The 26243-nt window shown below is 30.8% G+C and overlaps 1 protein-coding gene across 1 annotated transcript in view; it reads left to right on the top strand.

Annotated features, from left to right (window-relative positions):
* The window catches only part of LOC143194314 (ras-like protein family member 10B), a 157248-nt gene that overhangs the window by 82484 nt on the left and 48521 nt on the right, over nucleotides 1-26243 (top strand). The window contains exon 2 of the mRNA XM_076401012.1: nucleotides 13494-13660. Within this exon, the coding sequence (XP_076257127.1) occupies nucleotides 13598-13660 (63 nt within the window). The 5' untranslated portion in view covers nucleotides 13494-13597. The remainder of the gene's footprint in view (nucleotides 1-13493; nucleotides 13661-26243) is intronic.

Genomic DNA, 26243 nt, shown 5'->3' with positions numbered 1-26243 from the left:
GTGCTACATCTAAGAATAAGATTGAGTATATTTTTTAATTTCGTAGGATTTTTCAATACCATCTGTTATTCTGTGGACCTGGTCAATTGTTGAATGCTTGTTAATAAACCCAAACTGGTGTGTTGGTATTGTGTTGGGATTTTTCTCTCTATGATTAAATCAAATAATGAAACAAAAATGTAATGTATTATAACTTATTTTAACATTATAGTATATCTAATGCATATATTATCGAAGAACTTAAAACTACAATTAATTATACAGCCACAATAATTTATAGGTTAGAGTTGTTTTATTATATTTACATTAAACATTTATCCACACTGGTATAGGTAGACTTCTAGACGCGTTTTTTTATATAGTGGTATCCTCCGAAGGACTAATGCACCTAATTGACAATTGTATATCTCAGTAATGCATTATGCTTTCATTCGAGAGCATATTTACCTTTTACGTTTAGTTCTTGTTTCTTTCGATGCAATGTATTCTTGTAAAGTCTTTATGATATTACTATATTTCTCTTTAGTTTGTCCTGTTACTACCTGTACACATGTTTCTTGATAAAACTACATTTAATCACTGCATTCTCCTTAATACATTTGCCATATCTGCAAACAGTATTATTTCTCGCCTCATACATATTAACCAAATGTTCATGTATATTCTGAACAATAACACACATGCTCATAAAGCTTTCACATTCTATAATACTTCCTCTTTCATCACCTTGTCTTGATAATTGTTAGCATTGAATCATAAACCAACACTGGTAAAGTTATCTTTTACCAAGCTTATCTCTAAAAAAGTAAATTATATAAAATGCAATTAAATATTTAATTTACAAGTTATACCTTTATTGCAGCCTTTATTGATGAACTTGTTGAGATCTTATCCACCAGTGTGCTATGATATAGTGCATTGTCCATAACAATAACTGCTGGTTCCTCTAAGTTCTTTAAAAGCTAATTTTCAAACCACTGCAAAAACAAGTTATGATTCATTTCTCCATGGTAGTTACCCTTAAACTTAGAGGAAAACACTAATTGTGCCTCAAGAATTAAACCATTCCTGTTTCTAGCATGAAGAACTATATGTCTATTATAAAGTTATGACTAACAAAATCTAATCGATAGTTATTGCAATGTTTACCTTCTTCCATCAACTTTTGTTGTCTTTATACTATATTTATTCGATTCTAACATTTTTCAATTTTTTCTTCAATGTGTCTGATGCAGCTGATCCAAACCGAAGGTGTTATTTTAGACAATGCCTCTTTCCATAAATCCCAACAGTTACATTAATACTACATAATCCAACTAATGATGTGATGTTTTAATCACAGTGTCCATACTAATATTCAATGCAGCTGTACTACGCTAAAAATATTTCCATTAAAAATAGCAGCAACGTATTATTTAACAGTATCGATTCTTTCATCACTAAATTTTACTGGCTCTGCTCTCTTCTGTTCTAAATAACTGATTAGAGACGCAATCTGTTTCTGGCTATCAAATGGCTTTGACATTTTCAATTAAAAAAAGCAATTGGCAAGCTGTGATTATTGTTACTAATGTTTCGAATAATTTTGCAGATATTTGACAACGTGTTACATGTTCAAACACATCAGACAGCAATTATATCTCTTTTTAACTAAAATATAATGAGAAGGAAGCCATTCTGAATTTAAAACGAATGTACAAAATGCGACAGGCAATACATTACATATATTAATGGCATGATTTCACTGTTATTTCGAATAAACTAATAGTTATATGCAAAAAAATAACACTAAGACTAAATCTAAACTTAATAGCGAACAAAATAACAAATACCTCTAAGCCACCTAAGAACTTACAGAGGAAGAAATAATCTGATAAAACTTTAAAGTGTTATTTATTCGGCCGTGGTACTCATCTAGACAGTAAAATCGTGTAGCCCGAAGCTTTTTTTGATGGTGATATTTGTATGAAAAATGTCCATAATATTTCTCGCGAGCAAAATGAGATAGCGACGCCACGTTTTTCAGAAGCCCTTCGATTTAACAAGGTACGAGAAAGATAAAAAGCGCCATAAAAAAAGTTTAATGATGCTCGACTGTCGATCTCGCCGAGCGTAGAGAGGTTTCGGTGTAACCGACCGAATGCGAAAACCCAGTAGTTGAAGTGGTTGGTGTCTAGAGACTGAAGCTAGCGTCACCTTCATTAGTCGGATGGAGAATGTGGCAGTGAATGGAGGAATTATACGGAGGATAATGGAATAAAATGCATATAGATATTTTTTAGCGTTGGGAACTATCGACTGAAAACGACTATCGACTGTTTAGTAATTGACTACTTTTTACTATCGACTGTTTCAGTCGCTATTTTTGATTTTACTACTTTTTACTAGTGACTGTATCAGTCGACTCTTATCTGTCGCTATTTTCGGTCCGACTGATTTTGTTACTATATACTATCTACTGTTTCAGTCGTGTACTTTTAGTTACTATTTTGGGTTCTACTAGTTTCATTCGACTGATTTTTAACGTTCTGGCTCTGTCGTCATAGCCGCAATTTTGACAAAACTACGCCCAGTTCATGCTTATATATATTTATATGCAATATATACAGTTTTATGATTTTTTGGTAGTTTGCTTGTAAATAACAATATATTGTATATTAATATAGCAGCATTTTGGAATGATATTTTTCAAAATTGTTAATGTAATAGGGTAAAAAGATTAAAATTGTGAATGCTAAATAGTAAAATACTTTTGACTGTTTTTGTAGCAATATTTTTTTTGATTGACTTTTTAGATTAGATCTAACTCTCTCGATTTTTGTTAAAAAATATTTTCGTTAAATATTCGTTTTGTTAAATAATAAATAATGCATTTATTTTATTTAAATAAGCTCTGTTCGATCATAATTTTTATTATGCCATGGATTAGTTTTTTTCTATGATTAAGTATATGTTTAATTTTTATTTAGTATTTATGGTTATTGTACATCTTTAATTTTTAAGTTTTTTAAGTTCAATTGTATTGTCTATATATTTATTTTAGTATATTATTTAAAAATATTAATTAACACATTAAAATACGATAAAACATTTGTGTGGTATTATTCTATTCCACAAAAAAATCCATTCCTTTTTACAGATCCACAGAACATTCAAATATAAAAGTAGTTCTACTTCATTTAAAATGGAATTATAAATTGCATGTTAATAGTATTCAGTAATTATATTTTTCCTTTTTTTTAAGTTAGTACGTGAACGAATAATTTTCAATATTTTTAAATATTGAAATTTTTTATCGATATTTTTCCCTCTGCAAATATCCCTAGTGACCGACCAGATCAGTGGTGAAATTCTATACCTCTTCCTTTCCGTTTATGTCTGTACATATTAATATATCAAAAAACGGATGCAACTTTATCTTCGAAGTAGAATCGAAGATGAAACGACTAAACTATTAGTCGATAATTTAAGAAATACTATTTTTAATAAACTTAAGAAAACACTTTTCGATATACTTGATTGTACTCTGGATGTGGGCAATCAGGAGCAAAATGGTGATTGCTTTAGATATGTTGATTTAAATAACAATGAACTTAGTGTTGATGAGCTTTTTTAACATTTCGTCCTGTAATTGATAGAACAGGTGAAGGCTTAACGAACTGTTTACTCATAACATTATACATTCATAATAAGTGCGGACAACGATACGACAATAGTTAGAATGTGAAAGGTAAATATGAAGATGCACAATTTTTAAAGTTAATTCACGATCATTATTTACTTCTTGCTCTAACCATAGTTTCAACTTTGTTATAAACGATGCTGTAAAATCCAATATGTTCAGTATAAACATTTTCTTGCTTGTTTGGGAGTTTTATAATTTTCTGCCTCAACGAACTGGTCAAATTTATCATTGAAACTTGGCTTGGCTTCAACCCAGATCTGTCTAATGTAATTGATGCAATAACCCCTCTAAGAGTCCATTTGGGCGAAACTTACGATGCCCTTTTCGAAATTTTGTCTGGAACTATTTTCAATGAGAGTACAAAGCTGTACTGTAGTACCTGGAGTTAGTTAGTACCTGTGTAGGACTATACTGACTGGTCCGAAAGTTGAGTTAATGTAACGAGAAGCACAGCAAAAGGAAAAATAACATCTGAAGACGGCAGATGAGATGGTGCCGAAACGTCGTCAAGACATTAAATATTATTTTAAGAGCCAAACTGAATGCTGTTGCAACGTATATATAACAACAATAATTAAAATTATATTTAAAACGTGTATTAATCTTAGTACTAGGTACTTTATTATGATTTATAAAATATTTTAACAAAAAAATTGAACCGACTTCAAGAAATAAGTAAGAAACGTACTCAAATGTGAAAAATAATTCAATTTAGATTTTAAAACACAAAAGAGAAAACGTTTTAAAATGAAATAACCAAAACTAAATAAATTTAATATAACTAAAAATAAACTAAGTAATAACTAAATAAAAATAAACAAAAATCTTATTTAACATATCTGCTACACGTATTTTATATTCTACTATATACGCACAATTTAGCTTAATACCTAACTAAACTTATTTATCTATTAACAATATTATTTTTAACTACTAACACATGTCACAAAATTATATTATTATTTTTATATTGTTTGGGCTCGATTTCTGACTTGGTTCCAACTGGACCTCCGCGGAAGTGCACTCTTTCGAATAAAAAAAGAATTTTAAAACTCGGTCCATCATTGACGGGGAAATAGACGAACATACATTAAAAAAATAGATCTAGAATGAATCTAGAACCTCCTCCTTTTTTTGAACTCGGTTAATAAAAAAAAGAGCAGCTAATGTATATAATATGTCATTTTAAATAAAAAGAAGTTCAATATTATACAAATGTAGTTCCATTCACTCACATAAAGAAACCACTCTGCTTTCAAATTCAACATTTTTGTACATTGTCTTTTTTCCTATGTTACAAATGAAATTGTCCCTTTCCCTTTAACGGGATTTTTTTCTAGGTATCTCGATTTCCTCCGAAAACCGTGCCATCCCCGGCAGTGTCTCTAGAGCATTATTATATCGTTCTCTTTTTGCTTTCGTGTTCTTTTTTATTCTTTCTCGCCCGGTTAAGCTTGGGGATTTCTAAAGGAGGCGGTCCTACGGTAGTTCGTTTTAGACGAACAGAAAAAAATATGTTTTTTCTTCAACTATTACAATGAGCAATTGTCTGCGATCGTATATATTATTTCGAATTCAATTAAGTGTAGGTGATTTTTATTTATAACACACCAATGAAGTTATTTTTAATCGTACGATATTTTACAGTTCGTTCTGTCATGTTGCTTAGTATTCAGTTATGAGTATAGCTATAGTAATGAAAATTGAAAAAAATTTTTTAAAAGTTAATTTTGAAAGGGACTACGTAACAGGTCAATTGAAAAGTCCCCGGCCATTTTTTCAACATAATTCCCTTCAAGGGTGAACCACTGATTATAGCGACCCTCTAACTTTTCGATACCATTTTTGTAGTACGATTTATCCTTTGCTTCAAAATAGGCCTCGGTTTCGTCGATCACCTCTTCATTCGACGAAAATTTCCTCTCAGAGAGCATTCTTTTGAGATCTGGGAACAGGAAATAGTCGCTGCAGGCCAGATCTGAAAGATACGGTGAATGAGGAAGCAATTCGAAGCCCAATTCATGGATTTTTGATACGGTGGATGATATGATGTATGAAAATCATTTTGTGGATTTTGTGGAGTCCACTGGGTTCACCGTCTTCGGTGCTCATTTTACCACGTCTAAACTTAGCCTATCAATCCTTGATTGTTGATTTTCCAGGGGCAGTGTCCGGAAACTCGGCATCAAGGCAAGTTTTTGCTTCAATTGTATTTTGTCACTTCAAAAAGCAATATTTTATCAACAAGCGAAATTCCTTTTTATCCATTTTTGGCAATAACGAAAGTTGCTTTACTCAAAATGCTACAATTCATAAAGTAATGATCCAAGAGCTGTCAAATTTATACACGCATCTTTTAAGGATTAGGGCTAACTAAAAAACATATACTAACTAATATGTATTTAATCCTAGTGGCGCCATCTATGTGTCAGGCCGGGGACTTTTCAGTTGACCTGTTAATGGATTCGATATTTTGACGGCGAAGTGGCTAATTTCGTGACTGGTGAATAGCCAGTCCATAGTTACCCGTATTGCGACATTCTAGAGAAAGAATAGTGAGCGCCAAAAAAGCCTACAGATACAAATAAATAATGATAAAATCAAGAAATGTTTGAAACAAATGGTCTAGTAGACTACACTCAGAAAATGACGAAGCATTTTAGCAAAATTGGTCAAAGAAATCTCTGTAAATACCAGAATTATAGAGTTATTTCTAAGAACTATGGGTTCCAACACTAAAACTTTGTAATAATCTTTAAAAAGTGCTTATTCGCGAGTCAAACCACTAGTAACGTCGAAAAAATATCGATATTTTGTTGCTTAATTTTAAACGTTGGGTGTTTTTTTTGTACTTTATAATAGGGGTCTTTAATATTATATAATTATTTTAAAAAATTTAGTTTTTTTATATATCTAATTGTTTTAAAATATCGATATTTTTCTTGGTGGCTCACACCCCTACTAAATACCATTTTCGGCAGAATTGCCTTTTTTAATTAGAGTAAAATGAGAAGGAAAAATCCGCTACGAGCTTAAAACAAATTTTACATTTTTACAAACTGCATTTGCCAATATATTTGACGTAAAAAGATAATAATCGTAATAACTAAATACTACGGACTGTGTGAAGAGTTGAGTTGTTCACAACATCAAAGTAACAAAAATAAAAATGTACAAAGAAATTAAAGGAAATGTTTACACCAATAGCAATATTATACTAAATAGTGTTAATTTGATTTTTCTACTTTAGTATTTTGACTGTAGTATGAAACTATGTAGACTAAGATTAGTCATGGACGCCAGATATATGTTGAAACTTGTGTCCAGTTATATGTATTATTTAGACAAAAATCAGTGGCTTTTGCTGTTGTTATGATTTGGCGAGGGTTGACAAACCATGCAGGCGACAACTACTTTTGCATGACCTCCTATAACCCAAGAATATCAATTTAAAAACAATGAAATTCTCGAATCATGTACTTCTTCATGTACTATTTGATCCATTTCACTGCATTTCCTATTCCATACAAAATATATGAGTTAACCGCAGAAAATAAACACAGTGTGAAAGAAGATGACCTCAGCGCTTCTGCAATATAAAGAACCGCATTGTTTGACTTCAGTCTCATGAGCGACGAATTTATTATTTTTATCCTATTTTTATCCTCAGATATCTGATTGGTATTACCTCAACAATTTAAAATATACATACATTTGAAAGAAGACAAGCACTGTTTAAATATTGTTGATATATTAATTAATATTACCCTTCACCATTTTATTTATACCGAAAAATATTAGTCGTCACAAAAAGTAAATCTTAAAGATTGTTTATTTGGCAAATTATGTTTTTTTTTTACCGAAAATAAGTGAGAATTATCTCTTGAGATAATTGTTCTAAGGGAACATTGAATAGTAACTCCAGTCCAATTTTGAATCCTAGTTGGTAAAAAGGGAGCTCTAACATATAAAAACATCCCATGAATAACTAAAATCAAAAATTAAATGTTATAATTGCTATAAGGCTATCCTAGAGAAAAAAAAGTGTAAATAGAAATCCATTTTTTTATACGTAAAAAATCTTTAAAAATCCGTACACGCTCTATATCATAAATACCTTATGAATTCTTTTAATATCATATAAAATAATTTTTTAGTATTGCTCATTGTGTTTTCCGCCAAATACGATTTTTTCTTTCATTTTCCCGTTAAACCCGTTTTCAGGCCCCGGCGCTATGAAATTTATATTTACTTTATATCTAAGATCATCTGTTCTTTCTCATTATGTCCCGTTTATGCTCTTATAACGTCTCCCTCTGCTCCCTGTAAGCTCAAGAGATTTCCTTAAACTCCGCCCGAATGACTGCCATTTTGCTCGGACGAAATTTATATCATCGTCGTTTCATACAAGAATCGGTGAATTTTATGCGGTCACACGTGTGCCATTTCGAGGGCTGTTTGTAACATCTTCATTTCGGACTTGGAAAATGTCCAGATAACAATTGCAAATACGACCCATGAATTTGAAGTAAGCTTTGGAATAAGATTTAATATTGTCCTTGGTAAAGGTTCCGGAGGAATAATAATTTCAGTGGTGACATCTAAATTTCAGTATTTCTAGTGATAAAATTTAGTATACGTTAAAATAGTCTGCGTAAATCAAAGAATAATAAGACGTAAAGACGGTATTATTGCTCAGTAGAAATTCATTCAGGCCAAAAGGTTGACACTACGGACAAATAACTTTTTATTTATCTCACATCATTATTAAGCGCCTTCATATTCCTCGCGATTTTTTTAAACAAAAGTATACATTATTCCCAAACTACCCTGTTCACCTGATTTAGCCCCATTGAATTTAATTAGAATTACTTAGAAGACTTACGTACTTATTAAGCGTGCTTACTTATATGCAATTCAAAAAAGGAATATTTTAGCATTACATCATTTTTCACTGCCTCGCTACTATTTATCATCATCAATTTATACGTTATCTATTTTGGAAATGTACAGTTCAGTTAATCATTGCCAAGGTGTTTATTTCAATGATATCAGCACAAAACTGAATCCATATTAACCACAGACAAAGCAGCCCTTTTTGAATGACTTCAAATAATATTAATACACTTAATATCACCTTCTTGCTCAATGGAAATTATTTAAATAATATTAATACTACTATTATTACAACTAACAATAATTTTATTTTGCATTCTATTGATGTAAATATTACTCTAGGGTCCACCTGAATCTATATATGCCAATTAACTTAAATAACAGAATATACACTAAATTACATTTCTTGTCCATCTTATTCTGTAGTTTCTAATTAATATTAGTGTATTTTCGAATCTTCATAAATAAAGATAATATAGTGATCAAATATCTTCGACGTAATAACAACGAACAATTAATTAATTGAAATTAACAAAGAAAGATCGGAACTATAACTAAAAGCAACGAGAATAGATAACTAAAGCATTTACAAATAATTATTCGCATAGATAACAACTGGTTTATAGAGCAGTAATAAACCGTTCTATAAAATTTATGTTTCCATGTAGAAATGTTTCACTAAATATCGGCTATCGCCGCAATGTATACTCGTTCATATATTTATCAGTTGTGTTACATCTGTATACACCGTAAATATTTTTTATCTGGATATATTCCAGTCTGAAACACGGGAAAATGCCACAAAATCACCACAATAACTCGAAATATGAGAACAATATTAAAGTTTGTTTATTTAGTATCAAATATGAGAATATATTAGAATCAAAATATATAGTTTAATATAGGTATGCATTGTAAATGACAAGATACTCGTCTGAAAATATTATATACAGAGAATAGAAATTACTTCGTTCCGTTTTTTATCAAAGAACTGATCGTAAACCTATTTTATTCAAAATATTGTCATCATGACTTTTTTCCATCTTTCGAAATAGTGAGGTTTCAGAAGAATTTTTCATCTTTTCGGCGGATTGATCCAGTTATTGGTATTTTCGTATAATTCGAAGCGCTACTCAGAAAAATCCTACAATATCGATCAAATCATATAGTACTTACTTTCGACCATAGTACGTTTGTGGTTTTGAGGTCAAATTGGCTAAACTTAAACTCTGGAGACCACTTGAAGGAACTTATTTCGGTTAACAGAATTACCAGATGCATCTAAAACTATTCTAATTTATTTCATAATTCAGTCATAAAAAAAAACAATTAAAATTTCCCTAGCCGGTTTAATGGCGCAGCGGTTAAAGCGACAGGACGGTCCTCCTACTGTTGCGATAATCGCGGGTTGTAATTGTAATTATAAATGTATTTAAAGGCAACAGTGGAAAATCCGACAAGGAATAACCGTCCCAGTCACGCCAGTAACAAGGCTGGGTAAGACCGGATGTCTTCTGGGATGGTATCTAAGTTGGTCACTAGCCAGTCGGTAGGCTTAATGCCGAGGACCATGGTTCGAAGCCCACGTTAAGCAGTAGTTCCAGTACAGACAAACCCTTGTTGGTAAAATTGAAACGCTAAATAATATCAAAAATTACGTTTTTTGGCCAAAATTCGAATAGAGAAAAAGAAATATATACCCCCCAATCTTAAGATATGAGATAGCAACACACAGTTTTAACATAATTTATTAATGACTTCAAAATGATTAAGACATATAGAATGGGATCTCCCATAATTATTTTGGAGAGTCTAATGTGGACTTAACAGCTGCTGATTCCAACATTGAACTTGTGAATATTTTCCTTTTCAATAAGTTTACTAGTTGCCTTAAACTTATTGATCTGTGAATATACACATATTAGTTTTTTCCATTCAATTATCGATGTAGGCTTTATTGAAAGATTTACTCTATAAGCTACAATTAGGAAATAGATCTTCATCAAGCAATGCTTTTCCACATTTGGTCCATACCTTCATTCCTGTCTGGTAGTTCGAAGTAGTTCATAAAAATTTTCCTTAAGTTTGTCATTATTTACTTTCAGAAAGCATAGAAGATAAAAGAAAACAGGTTGTACTGTCAGATTAAAGCATTTGTCTTGCTGTTATACCTCTGGCCCTCTAGTAACTTCTAGAAACTTCCCTATTTAGTTATTTCTATTGATAAATGATTTCATTATAATCTGATTTATATAATATATGTTATTAACTAAGACTCATAAATACTAAAGGAAAAAAATTAATTACACTAAGCCTGTCTTCTGATTAGAGAATATCTAGAGATGATGTTGAATGTTGGATGTTGCTATTGACAGCAGAGCAAGTTAACAATATTAATTGTTAGATTGATTCTTAGACAGTGATTTAACATTATTATTACAGCAGCTTTTATTGTGAATATATAAACTGAAATAAAAATCAAGCATATCCGGCACTATATACTTGATGTGATATAATGTTCTAACTATAGCTCACTAGTTATCACTCCTATAAAGTGTATCATTACGAAGCATACTTGCGAAGTGCGAATGCTACAATTTCTTTTAAGAAGTATTTCAATTTCTTAGTATATACTTCTATTTGTTTTATCGTTGATGTTTTAAGTTAATTTAATAAATTGACATATTCAATTTAAGACGTCATCCGAACAAATTTTATTTTTATAACATCTTTATTAGATACGCTTAGTACAATCTTAAACTACAATTAATTTATTACTACTTTTCCTATGTACTTGGATTAATTAACAAGCAAGACGAGTGCGAGAAAATACATCATTATGTATTCCTCAATTATATTATTATAATTATTTATTAACTTATAGCTATAGTTTACACTAATAATACACACTAAATGTTTACACAAGTTCGTATGGTTTTGTTCGTTTCAATCTCCTGACATCCTGCGCGCTGTCCAGCAGTTGTATTGCTTCCACGTTAGTATGATTTAGTAACAAATTTTAATGAAGACGAAGAGTGGCTTCGAATGATCCGATGAAATGACTCTGTCTACTTGCACTATAGTTGATTAGTTTTTGCTAAAACTGATATGACATAATGCAAATTTGTCCCCGCAACAAATATAACCAAATGTTGGCGATTTTATATGGTTGAACGAAAAATATTTTATGGTTATGTCAGAACATATTAATTATTTCTAATACAAATTATTGTAGTAATTCATACTCATCAAAAAATGACTGATTTTCGAATGGCATGTCGTACAAAGAGCTAGGTGCATGGCATAGAGAGAATTTAAGTTGACAAGTGAAATTAATGACATACCAGACAAATACACTTTATGGCAACAAAATCCTACATTATCGTTTTACCATCAAAAGGCTACTTTTCAGGGTTTATGCACGAACCGAATTCAAAATCAAATATAAGGCTTTTATTTTTAAAATGAAACTTTGTATTTAATTTGAATAAGTTGATATCGATATTTTATATTGATATTCTCAAATTATGTATGATGACAAAATAATATAATGATATAATAATAAAAAACTACAATGAGAGTTTAAGCAAATTTTTATTTAGTTAAGAGTTAATTTTAAAAAATTTACAATATATGATGTTACTGTCTACTAATCGCATCGTGTACATTTGTAATCAACTTCATGCTGAAGCCTCACTAACAGGCTTCACTTTTCAGTATGTGTGAACGAAATTGACGAAGTGTGAACAAAACACTTTTTCAGTGCGAAAAATGTGACAATGTCTGAACTTGTTCCGAGTAAATCGCATTTGCGGGGTTGCTCTCGACGACAAGTGACCGATTTGAGCTGAACACGATCAACAATCAACAAAAAAAAAGCAAAAACGCGATCAACGTAAAAAAAAACGATCGGATTACAAGCACAGAGACATAATCTTTATTCTTCAGCGTGACAACGCTCGACCACTCTTGCAAAACCGATGAAAACATACCTGAAAACATTAAAATTGGAAATAATACTATACCGGCTATACTCTCCAGAACTGACTCCTTCTGATCACTATTTGTCTCGACCTATGAACTGTAATCTGTCTGACCAGCGCTTCACTTCTTATTAACATACCATAAAACAAGTCGATTCGTGAATAACCTCAAAAGATACATCGTTCTACTGAGATGGAATCCGTAAATTACCTGAAAGATTGGAATAAGTAGCGGCTATCGATGGACAATACTTTCAATAAAATGCATTGTAACGATTTTACATAATAAAACAAATTAAAAAAAAATTAAAAAATCAATTTATAGGCCTTATCAAAAGGAGTATGCGCAAATCGAGCTAAATTTCTGACGTCAAAATGTTGCAATGTTGCCGCAGCAACTCTTGAGTTTTAGTTCAGTTTGACTTTGACATACAACAAAATTCTAATCTAAATAAAATAATTGAACAATAATGTTATCAAATATAATTTATTTTAACATAATAATACATGTAAAAACTACAGTTAATTATACAGCCACAATAATTCATAGGTTAGAGTTATAACCTCTTATCACTACTACTTTCAAGAATTTTACACACGTCCGACAACTGGACGACTTTGACAGGCAGACAGCATTGTGTCTCTTTTTATCACTGTTGTCAGTTATAACCTCCCCATGTACTTTACTGCTTCCTATATTTACTTATTTTAAGCAACATTACGTGGCTTATCAACTCTTCACTGAACGAACTCTTGATACTCTTAAATAACCTAGAAACATGTAAAATTGAAATATAATGTAATTTTCCCGATAAATTTCTAAATCTAAAAGAAATCGTTACAACATATTCTCAATCTACATCTACTATTAATTGCATGGTACAGTCGGTTTAATTGTAAACACTAACCATCATAGTTTATCTTTGTAGAATTGGATCTGGATTTTCTGGAACGACGCCATCCTCATCAGAATGCCACGTCAACAGATGTCAAAGAAGAAGCCTGTTCACCAGTGGAGGCCAGTCCAGAGTATATGGACCTTATCAAAATTATACTGCTTGGAGCACCCGCCGTGGGAAAGACAAGTATAATACAGGTAAAGATATTTGTTAATCTTCGTTAATACAAGCTATCATAAGGAATTTGATGTAAAAATTAAAATCGTTATATTGTCGCAGAACAAACATAATTAATGGATCATCAACAGATATCATTTGTTTCAATCGATTTTTAAAATAAGAAAATGACGTGTATTAAATTAAACAATCTTTATTGGTTAATTGAGTCTTAGAACAGATTAGTATACAATTTAAAGCAATTAATGATTTTTTTTCATTTAAATCAACCGTTAAAATTTAAATATGGTTGAATATATTTTTATAGAGCAAGATTCTCAGAAAAACCTTTTCAACAAACAGGTTCCAATCCTAAACGTTCTTAGTGCATGTAGAATTTACTACTTTACAGAGCACAGTAGGATACACTTACAGATTAATTTACAGTAGAATTTACCTTTTACTTTATAACAAAGGCATCATTTGCCTCTGTTATCCATACAATATATCTCAATTACACTATATTGTATAGAATAAATTATATTCATAGAGAAATAGAGATTTAACTTTATAGGAAATTTTGGGGAAATGTTTCGCGACGTCCAACATGTAGATGTCACTACTTTTAACTTACTGCTTGATTTAATCGCTATGCTATGAGCCGCGACGGGATTCGATTGGTTCACTTCGTTTCTACAGCGCCTATATTGCTTCTTTGCTTCGGGCGCCATTTTCATATTAGTTCAGTAGTATTTATGAGACGGTAGTATCATAAGTAAAGTGAATTCTCGATCTACAAAGTAGACGTTTATTAGACACAGAACTGAAAAAGAAAAGAAAAAATATGCTTTTAACAACATGATACTTTAAATAATACTATTGTGATTTGAAAAGAAATCAGATTATTGTTAAGAAGTACACAATTGTGTGAAGGAAATATGATGTGTTGCGCTACTATATGTTTTGAAGAAAAGGCAGAAATACTTAATTTCTGTAGAACTAATTATTAAATTGATTAAGTTATACTAAATTTAACGAGGAACATTTAGCCAAACATAGATCAAACATATGTCGTTAGGTCTGCTTATAATATAAGGTTATAATATAATGACGATAGTGATATATATGAATAGTTATGAATAGTGACGGGTGACGAAAAGTGGATTTATTTTGAAAACCCTAAGCGCAAGAAATCATGGTTACTTCTTGCGAAGCTGACCGATCAACTACAAGGCCAAATGATTTTGATTACAAGGCAATGCTCTGTATTTGGTGGGACCAGAGTGGCGTGGTATATTAGGAAGTTCTGTAACCGGATGAAACAGTGAATAGTGATCGATACCGATAATAAATGATGAATTTAAACTATGCATTGATCTAAAAATGTCCATAATAGGCCCGAAGACATGGTAAAGTAATTTTAAAGCGCGATAACACATCGTCTCATAAAGCAAAGCCGGTCACAGAAGCACACTCCAGACCTTATCACGTTCGACTATCAACTTTCGCACGAATGGGACACGTGCTTGGAAAGCAGCATTTTCGAAGAGCCCCTGAATGTTTTTGCTCTAAGAAAAAAGAGTACTTTTTGGTATTACATTCATAAATTACCTGAAAGATGGGCAAAGTGTATGGAGTCAAATGGACAATATTTCCATTTACATTTAAATGTAACAATTTAAAATAAATACAATTTTTCTTGAAAATTATTTATTGGTTTATTTCCGAAAAGCCGGTAATGACTTTCCTGTACAACTGGTCTATTTTTCAGCAAAACAAAGCTGCTGCTCATGCTATAAAACTAATTTAGGACTATTGTAGCACTAGCTGCAGACACTAGAGTGCTCCCCTCGTTTATAAATTATTGGAAATTGTTAGGATTAACCAGCACATGCTGTTTGCACATAATATTGGTAAACAATATAACAATATTGATCATCTAAAAAATGAATGAATGAATATATGAAATAGAAAAAGAGTGATTGAAGTTGTGAAAAGATAATTTTTTCATTTAGCTATCCTATGATTTTGTTGGATTGATCGATCTAATCCTCTATCTAATGATTGATCGATCTAATTCTCTATCTAATCGTTAATGATCGATCTAATAGTTAATGAACATTCCCAATAAACACCCTATATATTTTTGAGCTTATGTATATTCCTAAAAAATGAAACAAAATAAGAACAAATCCGACGTAATGGCATATTTTATTTTTCATTCTTTTTGCTTGTTATAACGAAACCAATATAGGCAGTAAAAGTTAAATGAAATATCAGTGATAAAAAAAGGAATAAAGTCAGCTAGATGTCGATAGTTGGCCATGTTCATAAAAGAACAAAAGCTACACAAAAAACCAAAATAGATCATTTAATCGACTTGGTTTTGTAAGTTTTATGAATTCTAAAAAGTATGATATATATACAGTCCATTAGACATACAAATTTTAGATAGTTCTTTTTATATATTCGACGTTTCAAGGAACTCTAGTAATTTTTTCTCTTTAAAAAAGTGTTTACAGAGATAATCCATTTAGTTTTGATTCCTTTCGCGTCTGAATACCTGGAAACAATTGATAATAACCAAAAATGATATCCAAGATGAGTGGAAAAAGTTAGATCAAAATTATTTAATATATAAGTTAAAAATATATACAAAACAGGAAGAGAGTGATTGATAGGAAAATTGAGGAAGATATCTGAAAGGCACATCTGAAAGAAATAATGAGAGAATACTGAAAGAAAATCTGAAAATATTGATCAGTATTTGTTCACCTAGCTGCGCTATAATTCTGTTGCGTTGTTCAATCTATTATTCTATCTAATCTATAAGCATATTCCGCGTAAAGAACTTATAACGAAATAATAGCTGTATCTCTGTCATAATATATTAGATTCATTCATTAGAGTTACGTGTTTCTATCGAAATATTTGAAATATAATAATATTTTTAATTTGTAAAAAAAACACCTGATAAAAGTTAAAATAATATTGTCATTCACAGTATTAAAAACCCTACATTAAAACAAATAATCCACATGAATTTTTAACAGGATAAAAGGCATAAACCAACCATTATTGACGAACAAATAAAAATGGAACGTTAATAACGGGACGGGCTTATCAAAAATTGAGGAAAACTTTCGGGGGAAGTATGAAAATACTTTTTTTTCGAGTTATGGGAAATATTAATATTGAGCATCCAATAACAGAACTTCTACATTAAAAAAGAGCTCCGCGTAAAAATTTATTATTTATAATCTTTTGCCTCCACGTGTTGAGAAACGATCGATACGCAGCACTTTATTCCCGAATGTAAAAATGTTCGTAGAATGTTTTTTCGCGTTAAGTCGATCACATTTTTTTTATCTAGTAAGAGTAAGTCGATGAATATAATAATGTTTGGCACATGCAAATTTTAGATAGTTCATTTCATATGTTCGATATTTATAGGTAGTCTAGTCAGAGACTCAGTTTACAGATACAAACTGGTAAAATTTGTATTAATCGAAATATTTTTCATAATTTTCTACTACCTTTTCTTACAAAACTCATTCAAACTACAACAATTTATCTTTCACAATTCTTACAATATGTGACCAAGCTCTATCATGCAAAATATGACTGCTATGAGGCTTCTGCGGTAATAGTTTTATTAGGTTTTAGCTGTCTCTTGCTCTTGGAATTTTAGTAGTAGATCACTTTTTCATCGCCAGTCACAATATGCTACAGACTCCTTTTTTGCACAGCAAGCAATAAAACCACAATTTTGAAATTATTCGAAATAGCATTTTCACTCCTTTTAGTTCTATTGCATCACATGTAAACATATGGAAACAGTTGATTCATTAACTGTTAAGCTACCTATCAACTTCTTTGAGAGTTTGAGGTTCAATAAGTCTTGCAATCCATTGCCATCGAACTTTTTTGATTATCTGGGCATCGTGACATCAAAATCGTCACTGTTAAATCATTGAAACCAAAATCGACGATTGGGATAAGTCGGAGAAACGTCACCGTAAGTTTTCTAAGTCTTTGATGAATTTCGGTAGCAAATTTCTTCAAATCTAATTTTATTTTAAAATATATTATATTAAATTTAATTTTAAGGGTTCCATGATTAGAGTCTGTATACATGTAAAATTGTTATTTCATGTAGATTAGAGAAAAAATCATAAAATTTAACAGTTAGGTTAGTTTGCTACAACAACAGCTGTTGACATACTTTGCATTTGCATCAACAAATATACCTGAACAAAGTACATGCAAACACTTAATAAAATACTATGCCCTCCAAATGTTTCTATCCATTCTTACGCTCATATAACCAAAGGTTATATTTAGACTGTTATCTTCATTATATTTTTTTTGTTAGACTTTATAATTACCTTCTTTGTTACAGTACGTAGGAAAACCTTCCAACATATAATCATTCTTTTAAATGATATTTCCAATACAAACAATTCATAAAGATGAAATTGTTTTGTCCATAAGAACAAGTAATTTGAACAGTAATTAATGAACATTCCCATTCAATGTATATTTTTGACCTTATCCATCTGTTTAAAATATCAAAAAAAATTATTATAATGATAAAAGAAAAACAAAATGGAACAATATCTAGTCAGAGATAAAAGAGGTGAAATTGGTTTTTGTCAAAAAGGAATCGGAAATATCCTAACAGCTGTTGTTTTCTATTTCCAATAAAGGGACTTTTATTTTGGTGAGCGCTCAATCATAAAATAAGACAAATCCGACGTAATAACAGACTTTATTTTTCATTCGATTTTTTTGCGTGTTATAACGAAACCAATATACGCAGTAAATGTTAAATGAAACATCAGTGATAAAAAAGGAATAAAGTCAACTAGATGTCGATAGTTGGCCATGTTGAGAAAAGAACAAAAGGTATACGAAATACCAAAATAGATGGCATTTAGTGGACTTTTAAAATAAAATTTTAGGAATTTTATAATTTCAAAAATAGATATGTTACTATTATAGTTACTTATATTAGTTACTGTTAAAAATGAATCAAATATCTATCAGATTTTTTATTGCAAAATCTGCAATGAATACTACCTTGTGAATATAGACCAAAAGATTTTTGTTATTCTCGAATAAAATTTTGGTGTATCATTTTTTTATTTCGCAAATACATAACAGGGCAATTGAAAAATCCCCGGCCTGGCACATAGATGTCGCTACTGGAATTAAATCCATACGTTTTTCAGTTAGCCCTAACCCTAAGATAGTTTGACAGCTGTCGGATCATTAGTTTGTAAATTATAGCATTTTGAATGAAGCAACTTTTGTTTTCGCGTGTTGATAAAATATTGCTTTCTGAAGGTAAAAAATACAGTTGAAGCAAAAATTTGGCTTGATGCCGAGTTTCCGGACACTGTCCCAGGAAAATCAACCATCAAGTATTGGTATGCTAGACGTGGTGAAATTGGCACTGAAGACAGTAAACGTAGTGGAAGCCCAAAAGAGTTTGTTACTGACGAAAACATCCAAAAAATTATTTTGAACGGTCGTAAATTGAAATTGAATGAAATAACAGACACTCTAACGATATCAACTGAACGTGTCCATCATATCATTCACGAATATTTGAGTATGAGAAAGCTCTATGCAAAGTGGGTGCACGACGCCTGGTTTTTTTATTTCCGCTCACATACTGGATACACAACACTTTTGAGAATGAAGATACATGATAATCAAATAATGGTGTTTATAATTAAAAATGCTGATCGTACTGAATGCTAGACGCACAAAAATGGCGTCCTAAACAATCGATCGAAACAAACTGTGGGGTTATAGAAATTGGCCAATCAAATGCTTTAGTAAGCAAATTCAATGAGCCAATAAAAAAGTGGTCTCATAGCCAGAATTGGTTGGACCACGTAAAACATTTTCTCGATTTCGCCTATTTAAATAAAATCTCTATATATACGCTATGAATAAAACCTAAAATATTTATGCATATATTTCATGTCGCAGATCTGATACCTATTCCAGGTTGCTTGATTTGGGCGCTTTTCATTTTATTGGACTTTGCTTATTTGCTTCCTTCATTTTATTATATACTTCCCTTTGACCTCTACGATATGCCAGACACACAAAAATGGCGTCCTAAACAATCGATCGAAACAAACTATGGGGTTATAGAAATTGGCCAATCAAATGCTTTAGTAAGCAAATTCAATGAACCAATAAAAAAGTGGTCTCATAGCCACAATTGGTTGGACCACGTAAAACATTTTCTCGATTTCGCCTATTTAAATAAAATCTCTATATATACGCTATGAATAAAACCTAAAATATTTATGCATATATTTCATGTCGCCGATCTGACACCTATTCCAGGTTGCTTGATTTGGGCGCTTTTCATTTTATTGGACTTTGCTTATTTGCTTCCTTCATTTTATTATATACTTCCCTTTGACCTCTACGATACCTTTTAGACTAACAGTTTCCTTTAAATCAATTCTATTAAATTATGTTTTATATTTTTATATTATGTTATATTTTTAATTTTTTCAGATATTTCATTGGCCGTGTCCGTGACCTAAAAATATTTTCAATAAAATTATTCAATAAATTTCGCAGCAAATTAATATTTAACAGTAAAAATGTTTACCTCTCTAACGAATTTTACTGGCAAGAGGGAGCCTCCATTATCTTGTTCCTGTTCAAAGTCACTGATTAGAGACGCAATCTGTTCTGTCTTACTTGGGTGTTTTCTTTCCAATCAGAGCAATAATAAACAGCGATTTGAAATTTATCAAAACAAGCAATGCATAAAAATAACGTTTGCCGGTTTATAACCTCCTATTACTATTGTTTTGAAGAACTTTGCATACGTTTGACAACCGGCCAACTTTGATCGGGTAGTTCGGTTACACATTCAAACTTGTCAGACAGCAATGTATCTCTTTTTAAAGGGAATAAAATGACAAGGAAAATATTGTCTGATTCCAAAAACGAATTTACCATTTGTGATAGGCAATACATTAAACATCTCGATGCATTAATATTTCAATTATAATTATCAATGCTTGCTGAACTGTAATGTTGAAAATTATATTGCTCCAAAAGAGAACATTCTATATAAAAACAGTTAGTCTCCATTCTCCCTCATACATTCTAACCTGATGCTCATGTTTAGTTTTGAACAATTATTGAATAAAATAATAAAATTAATAAATGACAAATGATTAAAATAATTAATAAAATAATAAGGAAAATATTGTCTAATTCCAAAAACGAATTTACCAATTATGATAGGCAATACATTAAACATCTCGATGACGTATATACAAAAAGACCTTGGATATACTATATATACTCTATATTATATTGCTCCAAAAGAGAACATTCTATATAAAATGAAACAATCTGTAATAACCTGAAATTGAAAATGTAAGACTAGAAAATGTTTCCTGAAAACCAACTACCAGAGTCGTTCATTTAATATTTATGAATATGTATTTTCTTTAACCTACGTCATCGTCCGATGTAAATATATTTAAATCCAGTCTTAATTCGGTTGACCTAAACCATAAGAGGTCTGACATTTTAGAATATGGAAATTAAACGAAGCAAAAAACGCCGAAGGCTTCCATGGACTACACGGATTTTTCCGTCAGGTTCGTTCCGACCCAACTCACTCTTGATATTAGCGACGCTTGTTTATCAAATTCTCTTTTTTTTTGGTCTCCGTCAACATTTTAATTATTATTTCGGTTTGATTGGAATTAATTATGAGGTGGAATTTACTTTGAAGGAAGCAGAACGGTATGTTTTTCCACGATATGCTGGAGGCTCCTCTAAATTGCTGCTGATAACACAAATTCTCTCTGAATTTTAAATATTATGTTAAAATGCCTTTTATTTGGCAATAAATAAAGTTATTTAGACAGAATATTTAATATTAGGTTCCACCTTTACCAAGATTTATCTAGACTAGACCTGCAGCTTAACATATTGTAATAACAACCACATATAGCCTATCCAAAGTTTTTTTGTATATGCGTCATCAACATCAACTCTGAGTTTTAGTTCAGTTTGTAATCTAAATAAAATAATTTAACAAAAATGTTATAAAGCATATTTAGTTTATTTTAATATTATAGTACATCTAATGCATATATTATCGAAGAACTTAAAACTGCGATTAAGAACATAGGTATAATAGTTTGTAGGTTAGAGTTATTTTCTTATATTAATATTGAACTATTTTCCACATCACCCATGAGATAGAGTTCAAGGCGCGTTTTTTATGTAGTGGCATCCATCTGGAATCCTAATTCACCTAGTTATATATCAAAGTAATGCATTTTATTTTCATTCGAGAGCATATTCACGTTTTTACGTTTAGTTTTTGTTTCCTTCGGCGTGTTCACTTGTTAAATCATCTTGATGCCGCTGTATTTTTTATTTCTTCTGCTACTGCCTCTATATCACCAATCTTGATAAAATTAATCACTGAATTCTGCCTAATGCATTTACCATATCTAAAAAACAGTTAGTCTCCATTCTCCCTCATACATTCTAACCTGATGCTCATGTTTAGTTGTGAACAATTATTGAATAAAATAATAAAATTAATAAATGACAAATGATTAAAATAATTAATAGAATGGATAAAAAACCTTGGATATACTATATATTCTCTATATTTTATGCATTAATATTTCAATTATAATTATCGATGCTTGCTGAACTGTAATGTTGAAAATTATATTGCTCCAAAAAAGAACATTCTATATAAAATGAAGCAATCTGTAATAACGTGAAATTGAAAATGTTAAACTAGAAAATGTTTCCTCAAAACCAACTACCAGTGTCGTTCATTTAATATTTATGAATATGTATTTTCTTTAACCTACGTCATCGCCCGATGTAAATATATTTAAATCCAGTCTTAATTCGGTTGGCCTAAACCATAAGAGGTCTGACATTTTAGAATATGGAAATTAAACGAAGCAAAAAACGCCGAAGGCTTCCATGGGCTACACGGATTTTTCCGTCAGGTTCGTTCCGACCCAACTCACTCTTGATATTAGCGACGCTTGTTTGTCAAATTCTCTTTTTTTTGGTCTCCGTCAACATTTTAATTATTATTTCGGTTTGATTGGAATTAGTTATGAGGTGGAATTTATTTTGAAGGAAGCAGAACGGTATGTTTTTCCACGATATGCTGGAGGCTCCCCTAAATTGCTGCTGATAACACAAATTCTCTCTGAATTTTAAATATTGTGTTAAAATGCCTTTTATTTGGCAATAAATAAAGTTATTCCGCCAGAATATTTAATATTGGGTTCCATCTTTACTAAGATTTATCTAGACTAGACCTGCAGCTTAACATATTATAATATCAACCACATATAGCCTATCCAAAGTTTTTTTGTATATGCGTCATCAACATCAACTCTGAGTTTTAGTTCAGTTTGTAATCTAAATAAAATAATTTAACGACAATGTTATAAAACATATTTAGTTTATTTTAATATTATAGTACATCTAATGCATATATTATCGAAGAACTTAAAACTGCGATTAAGAACATAGGTATAATAGTTTGTAGGTTAGAGTTATTTTCTTATATTAACATTGAACTATTTTCCACACCACCCATGAGATAGAGTTCAAGGCGCGTTTTTTATGTAGTGGCATCCATCTGGAATCTAGTTCACCTAATTATATATCAAAGTAATGTATTTTATTTTCATTCGAGAGCATATTCACGTTTTTACGTTTAGTTCTTGTTTCCTTCGGAGTGTGTACTTGTTAAATCATCTTGATGCCGCTGTATTTTTTATTTCTTCTGCTACTGCCTCTATATCACCAATCTTGATAAAATTAATCACTGAATTCTGCCTAATGCATTTACCATATCTACAAAACAGTTAGTCTCCATTCTCCCTCATACATTGTAACCTGATGCTCATGTTTAATTTTGAACAATTATTGAGTAAAATAATAAAATTAATAAATAACAAATGGTTAAAATAATTAATAAAATGACAAGGAAAATATTGTCTAATTCCAAAAACGAATTTACCAATTATGATAGGCAATACATTAAACATCTCGATGCATTAATATTTCAATTATAATTATCGATGCTTGCTGAACTGTAATGTTGAAAATTATGTTGCTCCAAAAGAGAAAATTCTATATAAAATGAAACAATCTGTAATAACCTGAAACTGAAAATGTAAAACTAGAAAATGTTTCCTCAAAACCAACTACCAGTTTCGTTCATTTAATATTTATGAATATGTATTTTCTTTAACCTACGTCATAGCCCGATGTAAATATATTTTAATCCAGTCTTAATTCGGTTGGCCTAAACCATAAGAGGTCTGACATTTTAGAATATGGAAATTAAACGAAGCAAAAAACGCCGAAGGCTTCCATGGGCTACACGGATTTTTCCGTCAGGTTCGTTCCGACCCAACTCACTCTTGATATTAGCGACGCTTGTTTGTCAAATTCTCTTTTTTTTTGGTCTCCGTCAACATTTTAATTATTATTTCGGTTTGATTGGAATTAGTTATGAGGTGGAATTTATTTTGAAGAAAGCAGAACGGTATGTTTTTCCACGATATGCTGGAGGCTCCCCTAAATTGCTACTGATAACACAAATTCTCTCTGAATTTGAAATATTATGTTAAAATGCCTTTTATTTGGCAATAAATAAAGTTATTCCGACAGAATATTTAATGTTGGGTTCCATCTTTACCAAGATTTATCTAGACTAGACCTACAGCTTAACATATTATAATATCAACCAGATATGGCCTATTCAAGGTTTTTTTGTATATGCGTCATCATCATCAACTCTGAGTTTTAGTTCAGTTTGTAATCTAAATAAAATAATTTAACAAAAATGTTATCAAACATATTTAGTTTATTTTAATATTATAGTACATCTAATGCATATATTATCGAAGAACTTAAAACTGCGATTAAGAACATAGGAATAATAGTTTGTAGGTTAGAGTTATTTTCTTATATTTACATTGAACTATTTTCCACACCACCCATGAGATAGAGTTCAAGGCGCGTTTTTTATGTAGTGGCATCCATCTGGAATCCTAATTCACCTAATTATATATCAAAGTAATGTATTTTATTTTCATTCGAGAGCATATTCACGTTTTTACGTTTAGTTTTTGTTTTCTTCGGCGTGTTCACTGATAAATCATCTTGATGCCGCTGTATTTTTTATTTCTTCTGCTACTGCCTCTATATCACCAATCTTGATAAAATTAATCACTGAATTCTACCTAATGCATTTACCATATCTACCAAACAGTTAGTCTCCATTCTCCCTCATACATTCTAACCTGATGCTCATGTTTAGTTGTGAACAATTATTGATTAAAATAATAAAATTAATAAATGACAAATGATTAAAATAATTAGTAAAATGACAAGGAAAATATTGTCTAATTCCAAAAACCAATTTACCAATTATGATAGGTAATACATTAAACATCTCGATGACGTATATACAAAAAAACCTTGGATATACTATATATTCTCTATATTTTATGCATTAATATTTCAATTATAATTATCGATGCTTGCTGAACTGTAATGTTTAAAATTATGTTGCTCCAAAAGAGAACATTCTATTTAAAATGAAACAATCTGTAATAACCTGAAATTGAAAATGTAAAACTGAAAATGTTTCCTCAAAACCAACTACCAGAGTCGTTCATTTAATATTTATGAATATGTATTTTCTTTAACCTACGTCATCGCCCGATGTAAATATATTTTAATCCAGTCTTAATTCGGTTGGCCTAAACCATAAGAGGTCTGACATTTTAGAATATGGAAATTAAATGAAGCAAAAAATGCCGAAGGCTTCCATGGGCTACACGGATTTTTCCGTCAGGTTCGTTCCGACCCAACTCACTCTTGATATTAACGACGCTTGTTTGTCAAATTCTCTTTTTTTGGTCTCCGTCAACATTTTAATTATTATATCGGTTTGATTGGAATTAATTATGAGGTGGAATTTATTTTGAAGAAAGCAGAACGGTATGTTTTTCCACGATATGCTGGAGGCTCCCCTAAATTGCTGCTGATAACACAAATTCTCTCTGAATTTGAAATATTATGTTAAAATGCCTTTTATTTGGCAATAAATAAAGTTATTTAGACAGAATATTTAATATTAGGTTCCATCTTTACCAAGATTTATCTAGACTAGACCTGCAACTTAACATATTGTAATATCAACCACATATAGCCTATCCAAAGTTTTTTTGTATATGCGTCATCAACATCAACTCTGAGTTTTAGTTCAGTTTGTAACCTAAATAAAATAATTTAACAACAATGTTGTAAAACATATTTAGTTTATTTTAATATTATAGTACATCTAATGCATATATTATCGAAGAACTTAAAACTGCTATTAAGAACATAGGTATAATAGTTTGTAGGTTAGAGTTATTTTCTTACATTAACATTGAACTATTTTCCACACCACCCATGAGATAGAGTTCAAGGCGCGTTTTTTATGTAGTGGTATCCATCTGGAATCCTAATTCACCTAATTATATATCAAAGTAATGTATTTTGTTTTCATTCGAGAGC

This window comes from Rhynchophorus ferrugineus, unplaced genomic scaffold, assembly GCF_030347505.1.
Source record: "Rhynchophorus ferrugineus isolate W39M unplaced genomic scaffold, kcgeb_rfMv2 rfM3, whole genome shotgun sequence".
NCBI classification, from domain to species: Eukaryota; Metazoa; Arthropoda; class Insecta; order Coleoptera; family Curculionidae; genus Rhynchophorus; species Rhynchophorus ferrugineus.
Note: the sequence above shows the minus strand (reverse complement) of the source record. Positions and strands in the feature narration are given on the sequence as shown.